Source organism: Phaethon aethereus (genome assembly GCF_964289735.1).
Source record: "Phaethon aethereus genome assembly, chromosome: 13".
NCBI classification, from domain to species: domain Eukaryota; kingdom Metazoa; phylum Chordata; class Aves; order Phaethontiformes; family Phaethontidae; genus Phaethon; species Phaethon aethereus.
Genome location: NC_138589.1, coordinates 11958772 through 11978116, shown reverse-complemented (window position 1 = coordinate 11978116; position 19345 = coordinate 11958772). Strand labels below are relative to the sequence as shown.

At 39.2% G+C, this 19345-nt stretch overlaps 1 protein-coding gene across 1 annotated transcript in view; it reads left to right on the top strand.

Annotated features, from left to right (window-relative positions):
* PEPD (peptidase D) overlaps positions 1–19345 on the top strand; it is a gene marked incomplete at its 5' end in the record, with an annotated part of 146066 nt that overhangs the window by 23656 nt on the left and 103065 nt on the right. The window contains 4 exons of the mRNA XM_082005932.1: positions 1808–1855; positions 3960–4021; positions 11419–11463; positions 18442–18517. Coding sequence (XP_081862058.1) covers positions 1808–1855; positions 3960–4021; positions 11419–11463; positions 18442–18517 — 231 coding nt within the window. The remainder of the gene's footprint in view (positions 1–1807; positions 1856–3959; positions 4022–11418; positions 11464–18441; positions 18518–19345) is intronic.

Sequence of the window (19345 nt, the reverse complement as noted above, 5' to 3'; positions counted from 1 at the left end):
ATGTTTGTATACTTATGCACCTGGCTAGTTACCTTTTCTTTGGTAGGAAGGCTCAGCAGGGTGAGGGCAGTATTCCTGCCAAGCTCTGTGGGTGATTTTTGTGGAGAACAGCTTGAATAGGAAGACTCTGATACTTCTGTCCCTGCAGAGCGCTAACTCTGACTCGCTAGACCAAAAATTTTGCTCTCATGAGCTGTGAGGATGTTTCATTTTCATAATGAGCCCAGCTACGAAGTGAAGTTTGATCCTATATTTCAGTGGGTAAAGGTGGAAGAAGATGTGGAGGGGTTGCTTTTTGACATGTGTGAGTTGGAGCCATGTAGAGTATAGGCGCTCCAATGCTCATCTGTCAGATGGTGAAAATTGCAAGTGGAAAATACATGTTTTATTTTTTAAAATCACATTTATTTTAGGTCACCTTAGTTGTTTTGGATCGCTTTTCACAACACATGCCTTTATTGCAGTTCTATTCTCTGCTTCCTTACTGCTTAAACTCATTGATGGGAAAAAGAGCTCTTTATGTGGACCAGTGAATTGTCCCAACATAAAGGCTGTTTTCCACCTGGACTACATGGATTGAAGGTAGAAGCTGTTGAAGCTTGCAGTGAAACTGTTCAGCTTTCAAAAGTTCTGTCTTTAACTTTTGCCTGGTTTGCCAAGAAATTGGTTTTCCACCACCAGGACACTAGGGGCCTTATTCACAGGATAGTTTTATGTCAACAAATGACCAGCCTGTGTGAGTGTGTAATCCTGATATTTCATGGGGAGAAAAAAATAAAATAAAATGGGAAATTTGTATTTTTATATCTCACTGCCATATGCTTTCTTTTGTTAATATTGTTAGCATGCTGTTAAGCTGGTTTAAAGGTGATAGAACTGTGCTCCATGGAATTACATCATCTGTTCCATGCCTCAAGGAATGTGTAATTCAATGCCCACCTTTCTGCAGCTGCTCTGAAAGCCCAGTTCTTTACAAACCCAATGATTTTTGTTCTCAGTTTGTAAATGTTTGAAAGATACTGAAGGAGCGTAATAGAAGTATGTCAGTAAAAGATGATGCAGTGAGAGTAACAGTAAACATTCATTACTAAGTATTTAGAACATTTTAACATAGTAATCATAGAATCATAGAATGGTTTGGGTTGGAAGGGACCTTAAAGATGATCTAGTTCCAACCGCCCTCCACTAGACCAGGTTACTCAAAGTCCTGTCCTGGCCTTGAACACTTCCAGGGATGGGGCATCCACAACTTCTCTGGGCAACTTGTTCCAGTGCCTCACTCCCTTCATAATGAAGAATTTCTCCCTTATATGTAATCTAAATTTACCCTCTTTCAGTTTAAAGCCATTACCCTGTGTCCTATCACTACATGCCCTTGTAAAAATTCCCTCTCCAGCTTTCTGGAGAACAGTTATTTCATAATGTTAATGCATGTGTGTTTTATATGCAGCAGTACATTAAGGATACAGAGTACCCCGTTCTTCCTTATTTCTGTGTGACATTGCAGCTTTTTGGCTCATATTTCCTCTGTCTTACAAATGACAATAGACTTAAGTTTAAGTTACAGTTGGTATTTATGTCTTTTAAAGGACACCACCAACTTAAGCACTGCGTTTCTAAATATTTTGTGATTTACTGCCTCTTGTTGTAAGTGTCAGGTAATACTACAATATCTGAAAGATATCAGAGGAGCATTTTTTTGTCTGTATGGCTTATTTACTTTGTGTACAGCAAATGTTGATGAAATTGATATCAATGTGATTTTAAGGAAGAAAAAAAATAATAGCAATCTAAAACTTCTTTTTAGATATCCAGTGTCTTGGCTTCGAAGAAACCTGCTGTGCTCCTTACTTTGGTGAGTCATATTATTCTGAAGAATAACTACACATTTTCTTCAATAAGGAGATCAGTTTATTCAGTATTTCTTTGTACTTTCATTCCCTATCTTTTCCTCTCCATCTTTGCCAGATTTGAAGCTACCTGTGTATAGTTGTCAAGTCTTCTGGCTCCTCCATGATCTCAAGATTTGTAACCTCTGGCCTTCCAGTCTATATTATCTCTTTCAAAAGCTTTATCTGTTTTCTGGCAAGACATGACGAGTCTGTCTAACTTCAACCGTGCTATCTTCCGGCCTATGTACAATGACTCCCAACTCCATTTTTTTCTTCTGCTGCTCTGGTCATGTCATGAGCATCTTTGGGCCTTTCTGTGGGAATCCTGTAGGGATTTGGGGAATACTTTTTCTGTATTGGGTGGGTTGGTAAGAAAAACTTCTGGGAGGAGGGAGTGATATCACATACCTGCCAAGTATTTTTAATGGTGCTTGCTTATTTCTCTGGAAGAAGGATGAATGAATGGATGTAAAGCCTGCAAGTTTCTTCTTCCCCATCACCTCTCCCTGAGCTTCTTTTCTTGACAGATGTTTTGTAAACCTCTTGCTATTAGGAGTATCTTATTTCTTTTCTCCAATCTATATCAGAAATGATTTGCTGACTCTGAGCTTTCCCTTACAGCAAATGCAGTGGGAGCTCCTGGATTTCTTGTTTTCCCATGATAGTTGCCCGACAGAAGTCTTACCAGAAATCACTCCTTAAGCAGTCACATAGCATGAGATCCGATTTCTTTATCCATTAAGAACAGAGGCCTAAACAGTTTTCAGTCTTTCTTCCACTTACATTTGTATACACACACTCACACACATAAATGATAACCCTATAGCTTTTCCATGTTCTTTGAGAGAAATGAATGGGAAAGGGAGTATTTGACCAGCTTCTGCTTCTTGCTGTTTTTTTCTGCACAAGTTGTTGATTAGTTGTCACTCTCTAAGCATCCTGTTGTAATGGGGAATTTTCATCTAATTCCTAGCTGAGGGGATGGAGCTGTGATGCTTTCACATTCCTCCCACTGCCGTGAATCATAGAATCATAGAATAGTTTGGGGTCGGAAGGGATCTTTAAAGGTCATCTAGTCCAACCCCTCTTGCAGTGAGCAGGGACATCTTCAACTAGATCAGGTTGCTCAGAGCCCCGTCCAACCTGACGTGGGATGTTTCCAGGGATGAGGTATCTCCCACCTCTCTGGGCAACCTGTGCCAGTGTTTGACCACCCTCATTGTGAAAAATTTCTTCCTTATATCTAGTCTAAATCTACCCTCTTTTGTTTAAAACCATTACCCCTTCAGCAGGCCCTGCTAAAAAGTCTGTCCCCATCTTTCTTGTAAGCCCCCTTTAAGTACTGGAAGGACTGCAATAAGGTCTCTCCAGAGCCTTCTCTTCTCCAGGCTGAACAGCCCCAACCCTCGCAGCCTGTCCTCAGAGGAGAGGTGTTCCATCCCTCTGGTCATTTTTGTGTCCAGAGAAGGGAAGAGCACTTCTCTTCCTGCTGGCTGCATGGAAGCTTGGTCCTCTTCCCATGTGGTCTCATTCCACACACAGAACTGTAACGCTGCTCCACAGGGTTTCCCAGGCACATGTCAGAAGTGTTCATGTGCTGTGTAGCAGCCAAAATAGTCTTGCTTATGCTACTTGCTTGAATGGAAAGCTGTAGGGAAGCAGCATGCAAATTTAAATAGTAAGCATTGCCAAGGCAGTCTGTAATAATTTGTTTTTAAATTAAATTACTTCAGAATAAACCTTGCGCGTTTGTTATTCCCTTGCCCTTTATTATTATATAGGTCTCCTAGTTCCCTCTCAAGACATACAGGAATTAGAAATCAAAGCTTGCTATTTTCCTAAGCAGCACATCCTAACCGGAGTTCTATGTTGGTCACTTATGAAACAAATAATTTCTTATATTGGTCTGCATTTGAACAGTCTGGGATTTTTATTTATAGTGATTCAAATAAACTTATACATAAGTTTTCCTAAAGACTTACTGCCATCAGTTTCTCCCTGTGATTTAAATTTTAAATCCTTCTATTTGTCTCAGAATCATGGTCCTTTTCATCTTTTTCCTCCCAGCGCGGTGTCAATACTGATAGCGGAAATGTCTCCAAAGAAGCTTCCTTTGAGGGAATCAGCCAGTAAGTGACAAGGCCTTTTTATACATCAATTCTCGCATGGTTATGTTGAATTCATTTTATGTTTCACATTAAATGATGTTTTTTCCTAATGGCAGGATGTTGAATGGCAGATCATATGTATTGGTATTTCTTTGGAAATGAAGTACTTGACAGGTTTGTAACGACTTAAAATACAATGGTGCTTTTTTTTGGTCATCCAGTGTTTGTCTTTCTCTGCGTTTGCTTTAAGTATCTAAAACCAAACAGACACATCCCCTTACCTCCATTTCTACTTTTGGAATTGGAATATTTGGTTTTCAGATTTCAGAAGAATGAATCGTTAAGAGTAGCTTCTTTCTCTTAGTGACTTCCTTGTACCGTGTTAAGGTAGATATTAGGGATTCTGGTATGCACAGCCTCTGAAAAGATGTCACATTACAGGTGTAAAATAAAAGACCACCTTTCTACCTAGATGTGATCTTTTAGTGTCCCTTGATGTTGTCTTTTTATGAAGTTTGGCTATCAGTGGGGTGAAAATGTCCTTCTACATGCAGTATTTTGAAAAGGCAGCAAATAAAAATACATCACAGCCTGCTCTGGGATGTGAGTATGACGACTTCAATGTTGAATGAAATACAACTGTCTCTTCTGTTATGATATCCTAAAATGAGATCATTTTCGATTTTAGCTCGTGTATGGCACAAAAGAAAGAAAGCCTTCCATTAAAAATCCTGTTAAAATAAGCACTCCTGCTGAGATGTTGAGTAGATGGCCTTTTTTTAATGATCCTTGACTTCCAGTGACCCCACTGTATTTTTCTCCATCCACCTCTGTTGACAGCACATTAATTTTGCAGTGATCATCGTAATGCACAGAATTTGCTGCAAGTCTGGGCACTCATTTGTGTAGTCTGAGAGCACGCTTTCTGCTAGAATCATCTTTTCTCTGTGTCGTGTGAACTGAAATCTGGAATCTGATTCCATAATTACTCTCCTCTGCAACCTAAATGGAAACTTAAATGATTCTGTCAGGGATATTGGGGACCAAGGTGGCAGACATTTAGACATCTTTTGCTGCCCAGTGAGTTAAATAGAAACTATTCCAGAATGTAAGCAAGCTGTTTTTAATGACTATTTGGTGTCCTTTCTGCTGTTACAGCAATAGCATGTTCTGTTGCTTTGACCAAGTAGATACTCAGTTACCTTACCCTCTCTGGGTACAGGTGGACTCCAAAATCTGTGTGGATTGATACCTCCAGTTTTATCTGAGACACCTCCACATGAAATATAACAGTTATTAACTCCAGCAGTAATTCATTATGGGAATAATGTACAAAGGTCTGTCTGAAGTATCAAAAAGACCTTTTTTCCCCCCTGAATGTCACTAAACACTAGAGTTTAATTAATAACGCATTCTATTACTAGTCAACATTAGGTTAGGAAGCCACTCCATTTAGCACTTGATTTGAGATTTTAATAGCATGTCTCCTGCAACACTTAAAGGGATTAGTGATATTTTATTGCTGGCTTTCTGGTTTTTGGTAAACATGCTGTCAGTGTGCTCGGGGAGGAATGCTTTTCCATTCTTTAGGGGCTATTTCCAGCTGTTTAACAGATACTTCTCTTTTGAGACCCTGGATATGCTCATCCCTCTCCACCCCTAGGCATCAAGATTTTCATTTTGCTGCCTTTGACAGATCTGGTTAGAGTCTTCCCCTCCCGTGCCTGCAGTATGGAAGAGCATGCATTGATTTTGTTGTTGGATGTGCCGAAGATCCACTCCCTTCTTCTGACAGATACCATGCCCTCAAACCACTTGTCACTCCAGCCTTCCCTTGATGTCCCACACTTTGCTTCTGTCTTCTCCGGGGCTGTCATGTCTGTTGCGAGAGCAGGCATGGTCTGTGTGCCAGCGGTAGGCATGTGGAGAGTGAACGTTGCTAATTGAGGGTGCAGAAGAGGGGGGGAGCTTCCTTTTAAACTCTGCTTTCGTCAGATTGTTTAACTGCATGTAAATCAGCCCATTTTATATTTATTTTCAACACAGACCCAAACCAATTTCAGGATTCCTGCTTTTCTGCTTCTCCACCTCTCCTGTATAAAATGTTTCCTTTATAGAAATGCATGTATTTTGGATGTATTGATTTCTCCCGAGAGGACTAAAACCATGGAGTTTGTACTACGCAATGTGCTCCTTCAAACTGCCCTCCCTCCCGTCTGCCCACGACTGTGCCTTGTTGCTGTCATCTCTGTCCTCCGCTCGGCTGGGCTCTGCCCTAGCTCTGGTGCTGTATTTTATTCCTGGGTTCTTGTTTGTTTCCAGTTTCTGGTTACCTGGCCAAGATGTATTTGCTTGCTAGGGCCCTTTTTTGTTCCTCATGGTCCCATTTGTCTCTTCTCCCAGACTGACTGTGCCCCAGTTCTGTTGGGTTTTTTTGCTTTTTGGGATTTTTGGTGATGGATAATAATAGAAATAATGTATCATTTCCTGAAAAAGCTGAATCTTGCTCGCTCTGCTCTGTTCATCTGCTCCCGTCAGAAGCTGCCTTTTGCTTGCCCTAATGATGTTGCTTCCCTGCCTTACTTCTTGAACCTTTTGAACTTCTTGTGGAACATAATTACCTAAACTATTTGATTAATTTTTCCACTGTAATAAATAGTCATTTGAGACAAAACGACTACTGTGGTCATGGGTTATTTATATGCTCACCCTGAAGATCACTCCTAAGTTATTTTTGTCCTGCTAGCAATGATCAAACTTGATTTTATGCTGATAATAGAGCCCATAATAGTGAACTATATCATAGTTTCCATTAGTTTATGTATAGTTCTCATATAGCAAAAAGCTTGTATATTGCTGCAATCTGTAAAAATGGAGAATGGCTGTACTTGGGAACTCTCCCCGCTTAGCGGTGGGTAGTACTGTGGTTCAGTGGAGGGAGCAATCTGGGACAGGGACTTAGGAGACCTGGACCATTTACTAATGTTGCTTCTGGTAACTGCCCTTATGTCAGCTTTGTTTAGAGATGTTATGAATCCTACAGAAATGACTTGCTCTTACTTGCTCCAGGTGGCCTAAGGGTAGAAGGCAGATTTCTAAAGTTACTCTAATGCATTGTTTTCTAGAAATATGTATTTCTGTTTGCTAATAAAGGCTAGTTCCTTTTTTCCTAATTCATGGACCCATTTTTCAGACTGGAAAGTGTGCAGGAATTTTTTAAGTCTAATCATGTAGTGGTTTTGTGTCACTTGTAAAAATGCTTTGAGATTACTTGATTCACCATACAGAAAATGGATTTTGAACCTGTATGGATAAACAGTAATGCGCCACATACTTTACAACACTGTTGAATAAATCTTTGCTGACTGTGTTGGGGGCTTTTTTTATCCTCAGAATTGATTGATGTAAACGATAGGCGGTTTAAGCAATTGTACCTAATGTTTAAAGTTTTTCAGTGAATTCCTTTGCCTCAGAACTGCACTTGTTGGGTATGACAGTGGAGACCATTTAAATGGCCTCTTCCCTATTGCATAGCGAAGTCAATCATTAGGGGGAGGACTCTCCATTTTGAAGAACAGTAGAAAATTCTAACATTGTGTATGAATATGTTTTAGATTTTTATCACCACATACACACAAAGTGTATTCATTAAACTGACAAGAAAGGGTCTCATTATACAGTATTGTTATATAGGAAGTGTAGATTCCTAGCTTTTTTTTTAAATTAATGAAATTGTCTTCCATGTTAAAGGACAACTGAGTATGAAATCAATTTGGACGTGCCTTTCAGTGTAGTATTTCTTAGTTCTATGTCGATTAAATAGGAGTATTAACATGTTACAGATTGCAACTGTAGCAAAATATCAATTTGTTTTCTTCCTCAAGACCACATATCACATCATCTAAGTATTGGCAATTTGCAAATTGCAGGAAAATGTAGAATTGGATTGCAGTACATGACCTTAACGTTAGGGCAGTACATGGTTTTTAAGAGTAAGTTGTTTATTGTCTAGCAGGATAAAAACTTTGCTGGACGGACAAGGTAGGGTTATTTTATGTAGGACTTTGTGCATAAATTATGTGAATTATTTGTTATGAACACTATTTATGTTCTCCTGTTAGTGACAACAAGCTCTTCCCCTTGAGCTTATTATTTAACCAGTAGCTTTTAGGATGTGGTTTGTTCAGCTGCCTTGTTGGTAAGTAAAGTGAAGCATAGCTTTAGAAGTCTAGCAGCTGCAAACAAGTGGCCTTGTGGCCACTAGCACATGACCCACAGCTGTCACGAGCTAAGCAGAGTTGAGACATCAATCCTTAATAGTTGGCTTCCTTGAAAAAGCTACATGCAACAGATTGGATTCTCTTCCAAGTCTGTATTCATGCTTGTCCTAGAGGTCTAAGATCTTGTTTTATACTTGACATTGCATCAGAAAGTCTGTCTTTCAGGTGAGAGGTAGAACTGCCATTCTGCTGATGACCTCCTGCCTCTTCTCCACACCCCCAGCACTCCCTTGTTTTATCCTGCTGCCTTTCTGTGTGTTTAATTAGCTTCCCCAATTGACACCAACTAGAATTTTAAGAAGTTGCCACATAGTAGGTGGTCCCAGCCAGTAAGTAAAACTTGCATTTCTGGCGGCACAAAGACAGTTTAAGCAGAGCCTTTAGGGCTGGGATAGGTAAAAAGCAGGGACTGCAACAGAGATGGTACGTCTCTCAGCTGAAATTTATTTTCTGGAAGAGCATTATTTGAACTATTATAAGGCTATGCTGGTGTACAATCCCCTCCTCCCTTATTTTTTTTAATAGTTAGATGCTCAGATGAGATGCAGTCGATGAGGTTCGTAGTTTTACTGATTGATTGGTTTGCTTTTAGTTTCATCTGTTTGTGCCTGTGGTTAAAGTGTGTGTGTCAGGTTCTTGACAGAAGAGATGTGAATTTTCAGAGTCTGTCAGCTGCCTTCTCTACCTGCCCTTCCTTGCCCTTTATTTTTTTTGTTACTTCATGATAACCACAGTTTATACTTGTCTTATTTGCATAGAGCTGGTGCTGGAGCTTTCTGCAGTGCTGCAGTGTCTTCTTACACTTGCCTTCATTGATCTGTTTTCTGTTTAACGTACTGATGACAATTATTGAAAGTCCTTGTATCTGTTGTTACAGCTGCAACGTAATTCTTCTGTGTCTTGGTTTTCTGTGGTGGTGTCAGTATGCTTTCCAGCCAAATAGAGAACTTGGGATTTTGGGTTTTTAGAGTTTTTATAGATCAATTTTACTATATCATTCGTATATTTTCTTCTGTATAAATTTTTGTGAATTATGTCTTGTTAAGGGAGCAGCCGCTGCCCGAGCATGCACACACCGATCGCGGAGTCGCACACACCACCACCCACGGCTGTAACTGCTCGGACCGGAGTCCCTTCGCAGCGGCGACTCCAGCGAGCCGACGGTGCCCTCTTCCCCTCCTCACACACACACTCACTCCCTCTCGGGCACCTCCTCTTCCCTCAGGCTCGACCCTGGGTTTCCTGAAGCAGAATCTCTGACGTGACGTACGCCAGAGGAGTTTATTAAGTAGTACAGCAGTGGAAAACAGCTCGAGCTGGGTGCCTCCAGAGAGGGACCCCGAACAAAGAATCTCTGGGCAATTACACCCTTACAGTCAAAGTTCCCCTCCCCTCGTGAGATGGTTTGGCCCAGTAGTAGCATTTGGGTCTGGGGTCTCCTTGGTCCTCGCTGGATCCCTTCACTGCCTCTAGGCAGGCCGTGCTTTATCTACTCTTGAGGAGGCTACTTCTGCTGATGGATGTGTCTGTCTTATCCTTCTCATTTACACCCGGGTCAGGGCCTTCCCTCATGTAACCAAGTAAGAGTTCAGTGTAAGTTCGTCAGTCTTCTCGGTGAACGTTCACAGCTTGCGGCCTAAGGCTTTTTGCTAAAGCTATATAATGGATTCCCTTTGAACGAGGAGGTGACTCCTGTAACAGTCTGCATTGGCCTACATAGGTAATAGCTGTGGGGATGGTGATGATTAAATTGAAGTGCCCTTCTCTGATTTTACAAGACTTTCTTCTTTCCAAGTATCAACTGTATTCTATAATGATGCGGTATTCTGTGACTTGTGGCTTTTTGTATTGGTGCTTTTCCAGTGGTTTTTAATTAATACTCATAATACTGAATATCATGCAGCTTGTCCTTGTTGAATGTTGTCATAACTTGTTGTTTGCTATCCTGGAGTAGAAACACAAAACTATTAACTTTCACTTTGTTAGGATTTTATAAGTTTGTATTCTTGAAAAAGAGAAGCATAGGGTTTGGGTTTTTTTTGCTATCTGAGGATGCAGGAAGACCCTGGTACAATCAAGTGACTTTCAAATAATTCTTTTAATTGGATTTGTGCTTTAGTTCGTCCCTTCTGTGGCATAAAGAATAGTTAATAACCTGAAATATATTTAATTTTTTCTTCAAAAGTGTGGGAAAATGTATTGTTGCCTTACAGCATTCTTCTGAAGATCTGTTGGGAGCCTTGGAGCATTTTAATTCTCTTAAATGCCCTAACTGAAGAGCCAACAGTCCCGAGTCAGACAAAAAAATATCTTCGATGCAGAACACTCCTTAGGCATTTAAATTATAAGCAAAAAACCTCCCTTGAACAATGCTTGAAAATCCATTTATGTTCCACTTAATTACTCAGCTTCTTACTCTATTGGCCACTGTAATGTTACTGTTTAGAGAGCCTCAAAGTAGTTCCAAGAATACACGCATTGCTAATGTAGAAAATAAACAGAAAAACAGTTAAGTGAAGCCAAGGTGAGATGGAAGCTTTTGCTTTGCCTCTTCTCTGGATCAGAAAAGACAAGGAGAGGTTGTTTTCCTTTTCACAGTCCTCTGAGCAAGCTTGTTTATCACGTGCCATGTTCTGTGCCCACAAAAATCAGAAGGTATAAAACAAAGGAGGAAATTAGCAATTCACTGTGTTTCATTTCAGTGCAGGGTATTTGAGGAGCAAAATTAAAATCACAGAACAATTTTGGTTGGAAGGGGCCTCTGGAGATTGATCTGGTCCAGCCCACGCTCATAGCAGTGAATTGATAACTTAACATTTTATCTTTGTCAAAGAAGTTTTTTAAATATGACTTGAACATACTGTTACTGTAGTTTCTGAACATTCTTAAAATTATCTATCTGATTTAGTCCTATGTATTTCAAAATTAAACAATTAAACACCTGCACAGTGAAGGTGAGCGTGTGTGCATTCTCCTCAGTGGGATCTATAATGATCTGTACTGAATTCCAGTACAATATTTGCCTTTGCAGGTTTTCACATCCTCAGAGAAGACACATTAAAAAAAAAAAAAAAGTAAATGTGCAGTTTCTTGCTGTTGTGTGCTTGGCTGTTTTTTAACATTTGTGTTTTTTTGTAGATTTAATGTGAACAACAAAATCCTTCATCCTGAAATTGCAGAATGGTGAGTAGCATAAAATCATTCTCTTCCAGTACTGGTGAACGCGCTTATATTTATATTCTGTACCATTGCTTCAGAGAGATTCCCTCAGCAGAAGCCTCCTAGTCTACTATATGAGTTTCAATTTCAAGCTGATTTCATGTTGTGGGATAGAAATAATGTACAAAAATAGAAACAGGGATAGGTAACAGCATTGAAAAGTCAAGAATTTATGTAACATTTCTTAAGCCTTGTATCTGGATATACATTTTTATAGAATGTGTTTGGAGTTAAGTCACGTGTAAATGTGAATTTGTATGAATAGGAAAAGAACTGAGGATAATTCTTATTCTAGCAACAAAAATAAAAGGTAGATGAAAACTGTCTCTGAACAGGTAATATTTAATAAGGTGTTATTACTTTTCTAGTATTTATTTTAACAGCATTAATTTTGTTGAATTATTATTTATCTAACTGTGCTTTGTAATTCTAGGGGAAGTCTGCGGTAGCCTGTCTAGAATAGACAAAATTAGAGAGTGTGACTAAATGTATTAGCAGCTTGCAAAGCTACTGTATTTTACCAGTTTTCCTCTTTTGGTCAGCATTGCTGACTTTGTCCTGAGGGCTGCCCCATAACTAGGGCTTTCTAGTTTTCCATTTAGGAAATGAAGTGAAGAAATAACCTAGTGGATTTTTGTTAATGAATTAGTTTTTTTTATCTAAGCTTTTTGAGTGTATTGATCTAGAAATGAGGAGGCAAATCCTTAGTTAAGACAGATAAGCTCAGAATCTTAAAATACAAACAGGAAAGTGTACACTCTGACTAACCCTGATGTAGCTGATTGTATTATATTCTTTCATGTATTATTCTTTTTAATATTTATTATTAGCACATGTGCTGAGAACAATCTTCTGTCTTCATCTACATCTAGTTGCCAGCTTGGAAGTTGGGGAGATGTTTTTTGAACAACAATGCGATTTCAGAATGTGTAGAATTTTAATAGGTCACATTTCTGTTGTTACAGCCATTTTTCATTGCTTGGCATGACATTAAAAAAGTTGTAAAAGGAAAGTGGGAAGCGGGGAAACTTTGCTTAGACATGTTTGCGTCACTAAGTCACAGGTGGACCTGGAGATGTATAGTAGAGGGACTCAGGGCTTGCAAATCTTGCTGAAGAGTGCAAGGGGGAATGTGAGTGCTTTGTAACACAGAAAATTGCTCAGGGTACCAATTTTTAAATCTTGCCTATTCTGTCCTTTTAGAATTTGGACCCTTCCTTTTCCAAAACAAAGAAGTTACTTTATAGAATTGATTTCTGAATTTAAGAGTTGGTCAGCCTTTGAGGTGCAGAGTCCTGAGTAACGTAGACAGAACCTCAGTTCAGAAGTTGATGTGTAGGGCTGTACAAATTAAACACAATTAGGAAGACTGGGTAAAGAAGGAGCTTAGTAAAACCTGTTTTCTTCTCAAAATATCATTTGTATTTAATTAGTCCAGCTCCTGTCATTACAGGTATTGATAGGGAAGATCTAGAAATGTTCACACATGCTCTGAGACCCCTGATGCTGTGTTACATTGCTTACAAAAATAATAGAAGGCTACAAGTTAGAAGTTCATCATAAAGTCTTATTTTCCTGCAGAGGTGGCTGCTGCTGAGTTCTAGTTGGTTGGTTTGGTGTTGGGGATAGGGGTTTTTTATTATTTAAGGTAACTTTCAGCCTCTGACGCCTCATTATCATGTGCCCAGCAGCCAGAGGAAGGTTGTCTAAGTGACCTTTTTAAACAAAGAGCAGAGGAGGGAGTTATGTCTTTAACCTGACAGTGCCATTTTTGTGCTCCTCTTGTTTGGCCACGTTTTTGTAGTCTTGTGAGCAGAGAAAGGCAAGGGGCAGGAAAGGGGACCTGAAGAGAGGCCTGGTCTAACTTCCAAGCTTTGATCTGTAGATACAGCAGCACTACAGGGAGAGAGATGACAATTTTAGCTGCAGAAGGCTTTGGATTAGGGCTGCAAGCTCGTTCCCAAGTTAGCTTTCATTCTGGTTCCATTCACCTTAGCAAGGTGTCACCTGATAAGCTTTTCTCCTCTGTGTTTTGGGTTAATGTGGGTTTAAATCCTCTTCAGGAAGCTCAGGGATGGACAAACATGAGGTCTGTGCCCTGGAGTTGTACTGAGATAGATGGAGCACCAAGGCAGTAGAAAGGCAGCACTTGGAGCTGTTTATTTTTGGTGTAGAGAGAATCTCTCTTCTGTGAATTGGGAGTGCCAGCCCAGAATTCCGATTTTGTCTCCCTGCAATCTCGCGGGAGAGAGATGCTTGGTATGCACCTTCCCTCCACCTGGCTTTCTGGGAAAAGGAAGTGAAGCCAAAGGTCAGATTTGCTTTCAGAAGTGTTTTAAAAGGTTTTATAGAGTTTGGTGGCTTTCATTTTAAGTCAGAAATATGTTAAAGACTGTTGTTAGGATTGAAGTGTCTGGTGAAATCAATATGTGAATTACAGACTATGTGTATTAAAGCTTCCTAAAGTAGAAATTTCCTTGGAAGGCCAAGTTACTGCCCAAGAAACTTTCTTTGGAAAGCAATAGCATTTTTAGAATTAAGAATATTTTTCTTTTAGGAAGATTAATTTTTGGAGGGTTATATTCTAGGGTAGGAAATGGCTTAGTTTGAATCGTATGCTTGCATGGATGCATATAATTTCAAATTCAGCAAACTCTGATCTATTCAGCTTTACATGATACTTGTCAGAAAACTCCAATCTATACCATGCTGTCAAAACTGCCAGCAAGAGGTGAAATGGCTGAGCTTTCTGAACCAGCCGGGGAGAACTGTGAGCTACAAAAGGCAACTCTAGTATTATACAGTCTTCTAATAAAATGCAGAGAAAATGGTTCGATACTGACATGGGGCGAAGCGTTTGTGATCTGTTGTCTCCCTTCTTTACTCATCCTTTTTCAAGATTTCAAGGTTTTCTGACTTGCTATAAAACAAGGATAAAACATAAAAGAGTTTGACCTTAGAATGGATTTCAGCAGTTTGCAGATGGGTGTTTTCACTTTTATTTTTTAAATTGAGTGAATGTGTTTTCAACCACATTTAAACACTTTAAATTTTAAATACTCACATTTCAAATTTGATACTGAATGTATATGCTAAGTATTGATTTCACTGTTTTGAAAAGAAAATGTCCTCTAACAGAAGACAAGCTCCAAACTTGTCCAAATTATCTCCCTAGTAATCAGAAGGAATTTTTTCTACACTGGCAGTTAGCAAAATGGTCTTTTGTTACTTTAGTATACCAATATCTGTCTACCATAATTGTGGTGGTGATACAAGATAAACATTTAGCAATGTATGGCTTGTTTTGTGCCTGTATATACTGTATTTTCCTGTAACCACAATGAAAATGGGATTTGGTATTTACATGTGTAAGATTTCATGTGTTCTGTGTTTTGCATTATTTTGGAAAGCTGTAATTGTTTCTTCGGGAAAAGTGATCTGTATGTTAATGTCTTAAAGCCGGGCATATGCGTTTTGTGTTTTCAGAGGGTTTTTTTAATTTATGTTGTAAACCTCTTAGCATCTTTTTGAACTGTTTCAAGATTAACTCCTGTGTTTGGTGTTCATGCAACTGTCTTTCAGAATTGTACTGTAGTGCTTCTCCTTTGCATATATGCATTACTACATTTACTGGCTTTTATGCTAATCCAGTTAGCAAGTTTTTATGTGAAGGCTTGCAGAAGTGCATGAATATATCAACTATGGTAGAGAAGTTTCTATAAATAAAATGCGGGAAGGTAACAGCAGACCTGAAAAAGGGTGAAGACAAGGCAGGACTGCAGATTCTGTCTATGTGGGCAGCATCTATACTTACTAGGTGGCCCGTAAACCTAATGTTTCCAGAAGGACAAGGAGTGGATGTACCCATATGTTTTCCATGCATGTCACAGAAAGCAGCCATTAAGGTTGCATGCATGTACTAAACCCAACAAAACAAGACAGCTGATAACAAATACTTCTGGTGGCGTGATCAGGAATGGTGAATGTACATAGAGAAGCAAACATTTGTGTATCTTTGAGGAAAGCACTGGTTTAGGAAAATGTAGTTGAGTTATGCAAGTTTCACCCTCATAACTGCCTTGAATTCTGTGTGCTCTTGACCACCTGATTAATGGAAAATAGGTTGTGCATGAAATTTGGTATCCAGCCACTTAAAATTACCAAACTTAATTTCAGGATTGAAATGATAACTTGTTTGTACTAAAGCTTCGCTCTTCTCTTGGATGACTGACATGCATGAAAAGGCCACCTGCTCATAAGTGCACATAAAAGCACAAAGTGCATGTAAAAGAGGAGAGTGAGAAAGAAGAAATGTTTTTACACTGGTAAAATGAAAAGAGTTAAAAGTTACGGGTCAGCCCTGACAATGGGAGACTTGTGCTTCTATTTTAACTTGATTGCATTGAGTGGCTTGCCTGTTAATCTGAGAGCTGTGTTACATGCTGAATGTACATTTGTGCAATTGCATTAGCTGGAGCCTGGAAATTATTTGTTTCCATTAAAATATTCATGAATGTATACAGAGTGTGTAACTGGTCCAAAGAGCTGTTTTTAATAGAACGTTGAAGTTCACATTTGTGAACAAAGGTGGGTCTTTCTTCGTAGCCTTATCTTGGAAGTGGGGGGAAAACATCTTGAGAACTGTGGACCACTCATCACCCACAAGATTGCCCTATAGTGCTAACCACAGTCCTTGACTAGCAATGCTTTAAACCTGGCTTGGGAGAATGTTGCTTTTCATGCCATCAGAACAGTGAGGTGGTGGTGAAATACGTGCCCTTCTGCTGGTGGGAATTCCATCAACAGTACCACTGCAGACAACATAGCAGCCCAGTGACTTTTTGTTTTCGGTATGTAGTGGAGGGTGAAGTTCATCGTGTTCCCTGCACAATTGTGCATCTTCCCTCTCTTCCCTACTAACGGTTGGGTAGTGGCTTTTGTTGGTCTCAGAATGACTAAACATCTTCTGTAAAACATTTCAGTGCTTGGTCTTGTGTAAATGAAGGTGATGCATTGCATAAAAAGCCTGTCTGAGGCTGAGTGTGAATTTGTATATGCAAAAAGATACCTGAGAAGTTATGATCTAAAATAAATACCTTGACCCTGAAGCCTTATGACCTAGTCGAGTAAAATAGGTTCTAATGCTGTTTGCACTTGCCGTTGAGCAGTTACTAACTTGTATTACTAGCAGATCCCAATAAAGAGATTAGACAACTGAATTATGAAACAACCTATTTTTTCAGGCACTTGCAGATCAGAGATATGTACTGTATATTGAAAATAATACAAAAGCACATCAAACAAGTATTAAATTATCCTTCTAGCACATGCAGTCTTCCAAAGAACAGGATTTAAAAAAAAAAAATCTATAAGCCTTTGCTACTTCATTCTAACATGAATATATTTGAGCTGCTGTTTTTCATGTCTTGGCTGAAAGGCAGAAGCAGAAGTTTGTTTCCTCATCCATGGTGAGCAGATTATACCATTCCAGTGTAATTTTTTCACTTTGGTGTGCATTTTAAAGCCTTGTACTTCTCATTCTCAATGTGCCTAGTGATTATTCTGTGTCATATTCCAATTGACTAACAGTGTCAATCCATTCCCCTCTGCTGTGTTCCTGTTTGTAAGACCTTTTTGATTGATACCAGCATTTTTACAAAGGTACTGTTATTCTTGCCAGAAAAGTTGTATTTGAAGGGGAGTGGCTGTGCCACATAGCGATGCAGTCGCTGTCTGTAGGAAATGTTCTTATCGCATGTCAGAGGCACTGATGGCTGAGAAGCCTGTTTCTGGACTCGTTAAAACAAACTACAGGAGCAGAAATACAGTAAATAGTTTTCTACAGCAGTGTGGGTAGGACCATGTTATAATAAAAAAGGGCTGTCTTGGTGACATTTTCAAAATACAACAGTTGTGGTACTTTCTAACTGCTGCAAGCTCTGGAGTGGAGCTGGAAAATACAATTTAAATATTTTCATGCAATTCAATAGATGTAGTTTTGTTCTTTGTAAACAGTAAGTATGTACTTCATGGCTGCCTTTGAGATGAGCATGAGAAATATTAGGAAGTCAAGTGCGTATAGCAGTGGAAAGAGGAGGTGATTTTTAATAGAAGGTATGGAGCTATCTCTGGTTCCCTGTTCATGTCATCCTAAATAGCTAGTTTTATTTGAAATACATGGTAGAAAGCAGTGTAAGTACGTAAGAGTAAATCTTTTGAGATGAGTTCAGAACAGAGTATCAAGGTTCATAAATGGACACAAATTCAGTGTCTCATAAAGCATGAAAAACAGGATGGGGGTTTTGGAGGTTTGTTTGTTTTGGTTCTTTTCCTTCAGAAGCATGTGAAAGAGAATGGACATTGTGGCTGTAGTTACTGTTGCTGTGGTTTCTGAATTTCATGTTTTGCGTTTTTTCATACCAAACAGAAATAGCATTTCTTCACACCCCTTCCCCCTGCTTTTTGAGGTATTGCAAATAGGTGGGAGTTGGGATTGTGATGAATAGAAATTCTGGAGCTGTAGGAATTTCATTATGTAAACTAGTTTCAAATTGTCTTTAAAAAGTAAATCAAGTATGCTTGTAGAAATGTTCTGTCTGAAGTAGTGTTTGAGCCATGACAAATGCAGAAATGCATTGCTCCTAAGGTATTGTAGAATGAGTTGAAAAAATGTTGGTTGGACCACTTGTTTATTAGTATTAAAATGATGCAGGCTGATGATTGAAATGCTTGTGACTTCCCTTTGTAAGTTTGTTTTGCTAATGGTGAATCAATGCCAACAAAACTTCGCTGTCATGAATACTGTAATAGCTCTTCTCTCTTGAGGTGTACTTGATCTAATTTTACCATAGCTGATGCATATTATTTTCAGGTTTTCTTATTTCATATTCTTAAGTTGTGAAGTTGCGACCTAACCTGATACCTGTTCTACTTTTCTTTAAGTCGTGTGATTAAGACAGACATGGAGTTGGAAGTTCTGCGTTACACCAATAAAATCTCCAGTGAAGCTCATAAAGAGGTAATGGATCCTTTACTGTTAATAATTTTTGCTCTTAGTGTCGCAGTGGTACTCAGAAAATGTTCCCAGCAACCCTGAATTGCTTAGTAATAAAATAATGGAAAGGCTGGATAGAAATAAGAGGATAATATCCCTCTTACTGCAGCCCAGTAATATACCTTGCATTGTCCTTGAACTCACTGGTGCATTTGTGATGTGTGAGAAATCAAGTGTGGTTTTGGATAAGAGATTCAGACTCAGCAGAAGGTGACCTACTTGTAATCTAGCTGTCCTGTATGCACAAATACCTATGTAATGATGGAGAAAGAGGAGATCAAGATTATTCTTCTGGCCTATGTCAGCACATGCAGCTCTGAAAAGTTTACCTAGCAAGTTACTCTCTCCAGATCCTTACAAACTGAAGGAGTGTTTCCTTGTACAGTGGAGGATAGCTCAAGGATTCCTTAGGTTACTGCTCAGAGATGGGTATGTCCCCCAATACAGTGCTACATGATGCTATTCTGTTGACATAGCATTTGGCAAAGACAAATCCAGGATCTCAGCAAGGCTAGTCAGGTTGGACCTAGCACTGTACCACTGGAATTCTATTGCTTTACTGGTGTTGATGACAAAATTAACTTGGGTGTCAATCCTGTACTCCGTATAGTGATGCAGAGATGCCATGAATTCTGAGCGATGATCAGAGGGAGCTTGGGTAAAAGTAGCTGGTGAGGTTACTGACTCAACTAATATCGTTGCTCCTGTTCCTCAGATTTCTGAACTGTGAAGTGTAATAATATTCTAAAGAGAATATTGTAAAATTGCAGAGCCTAGGCATAGTCATTTGCA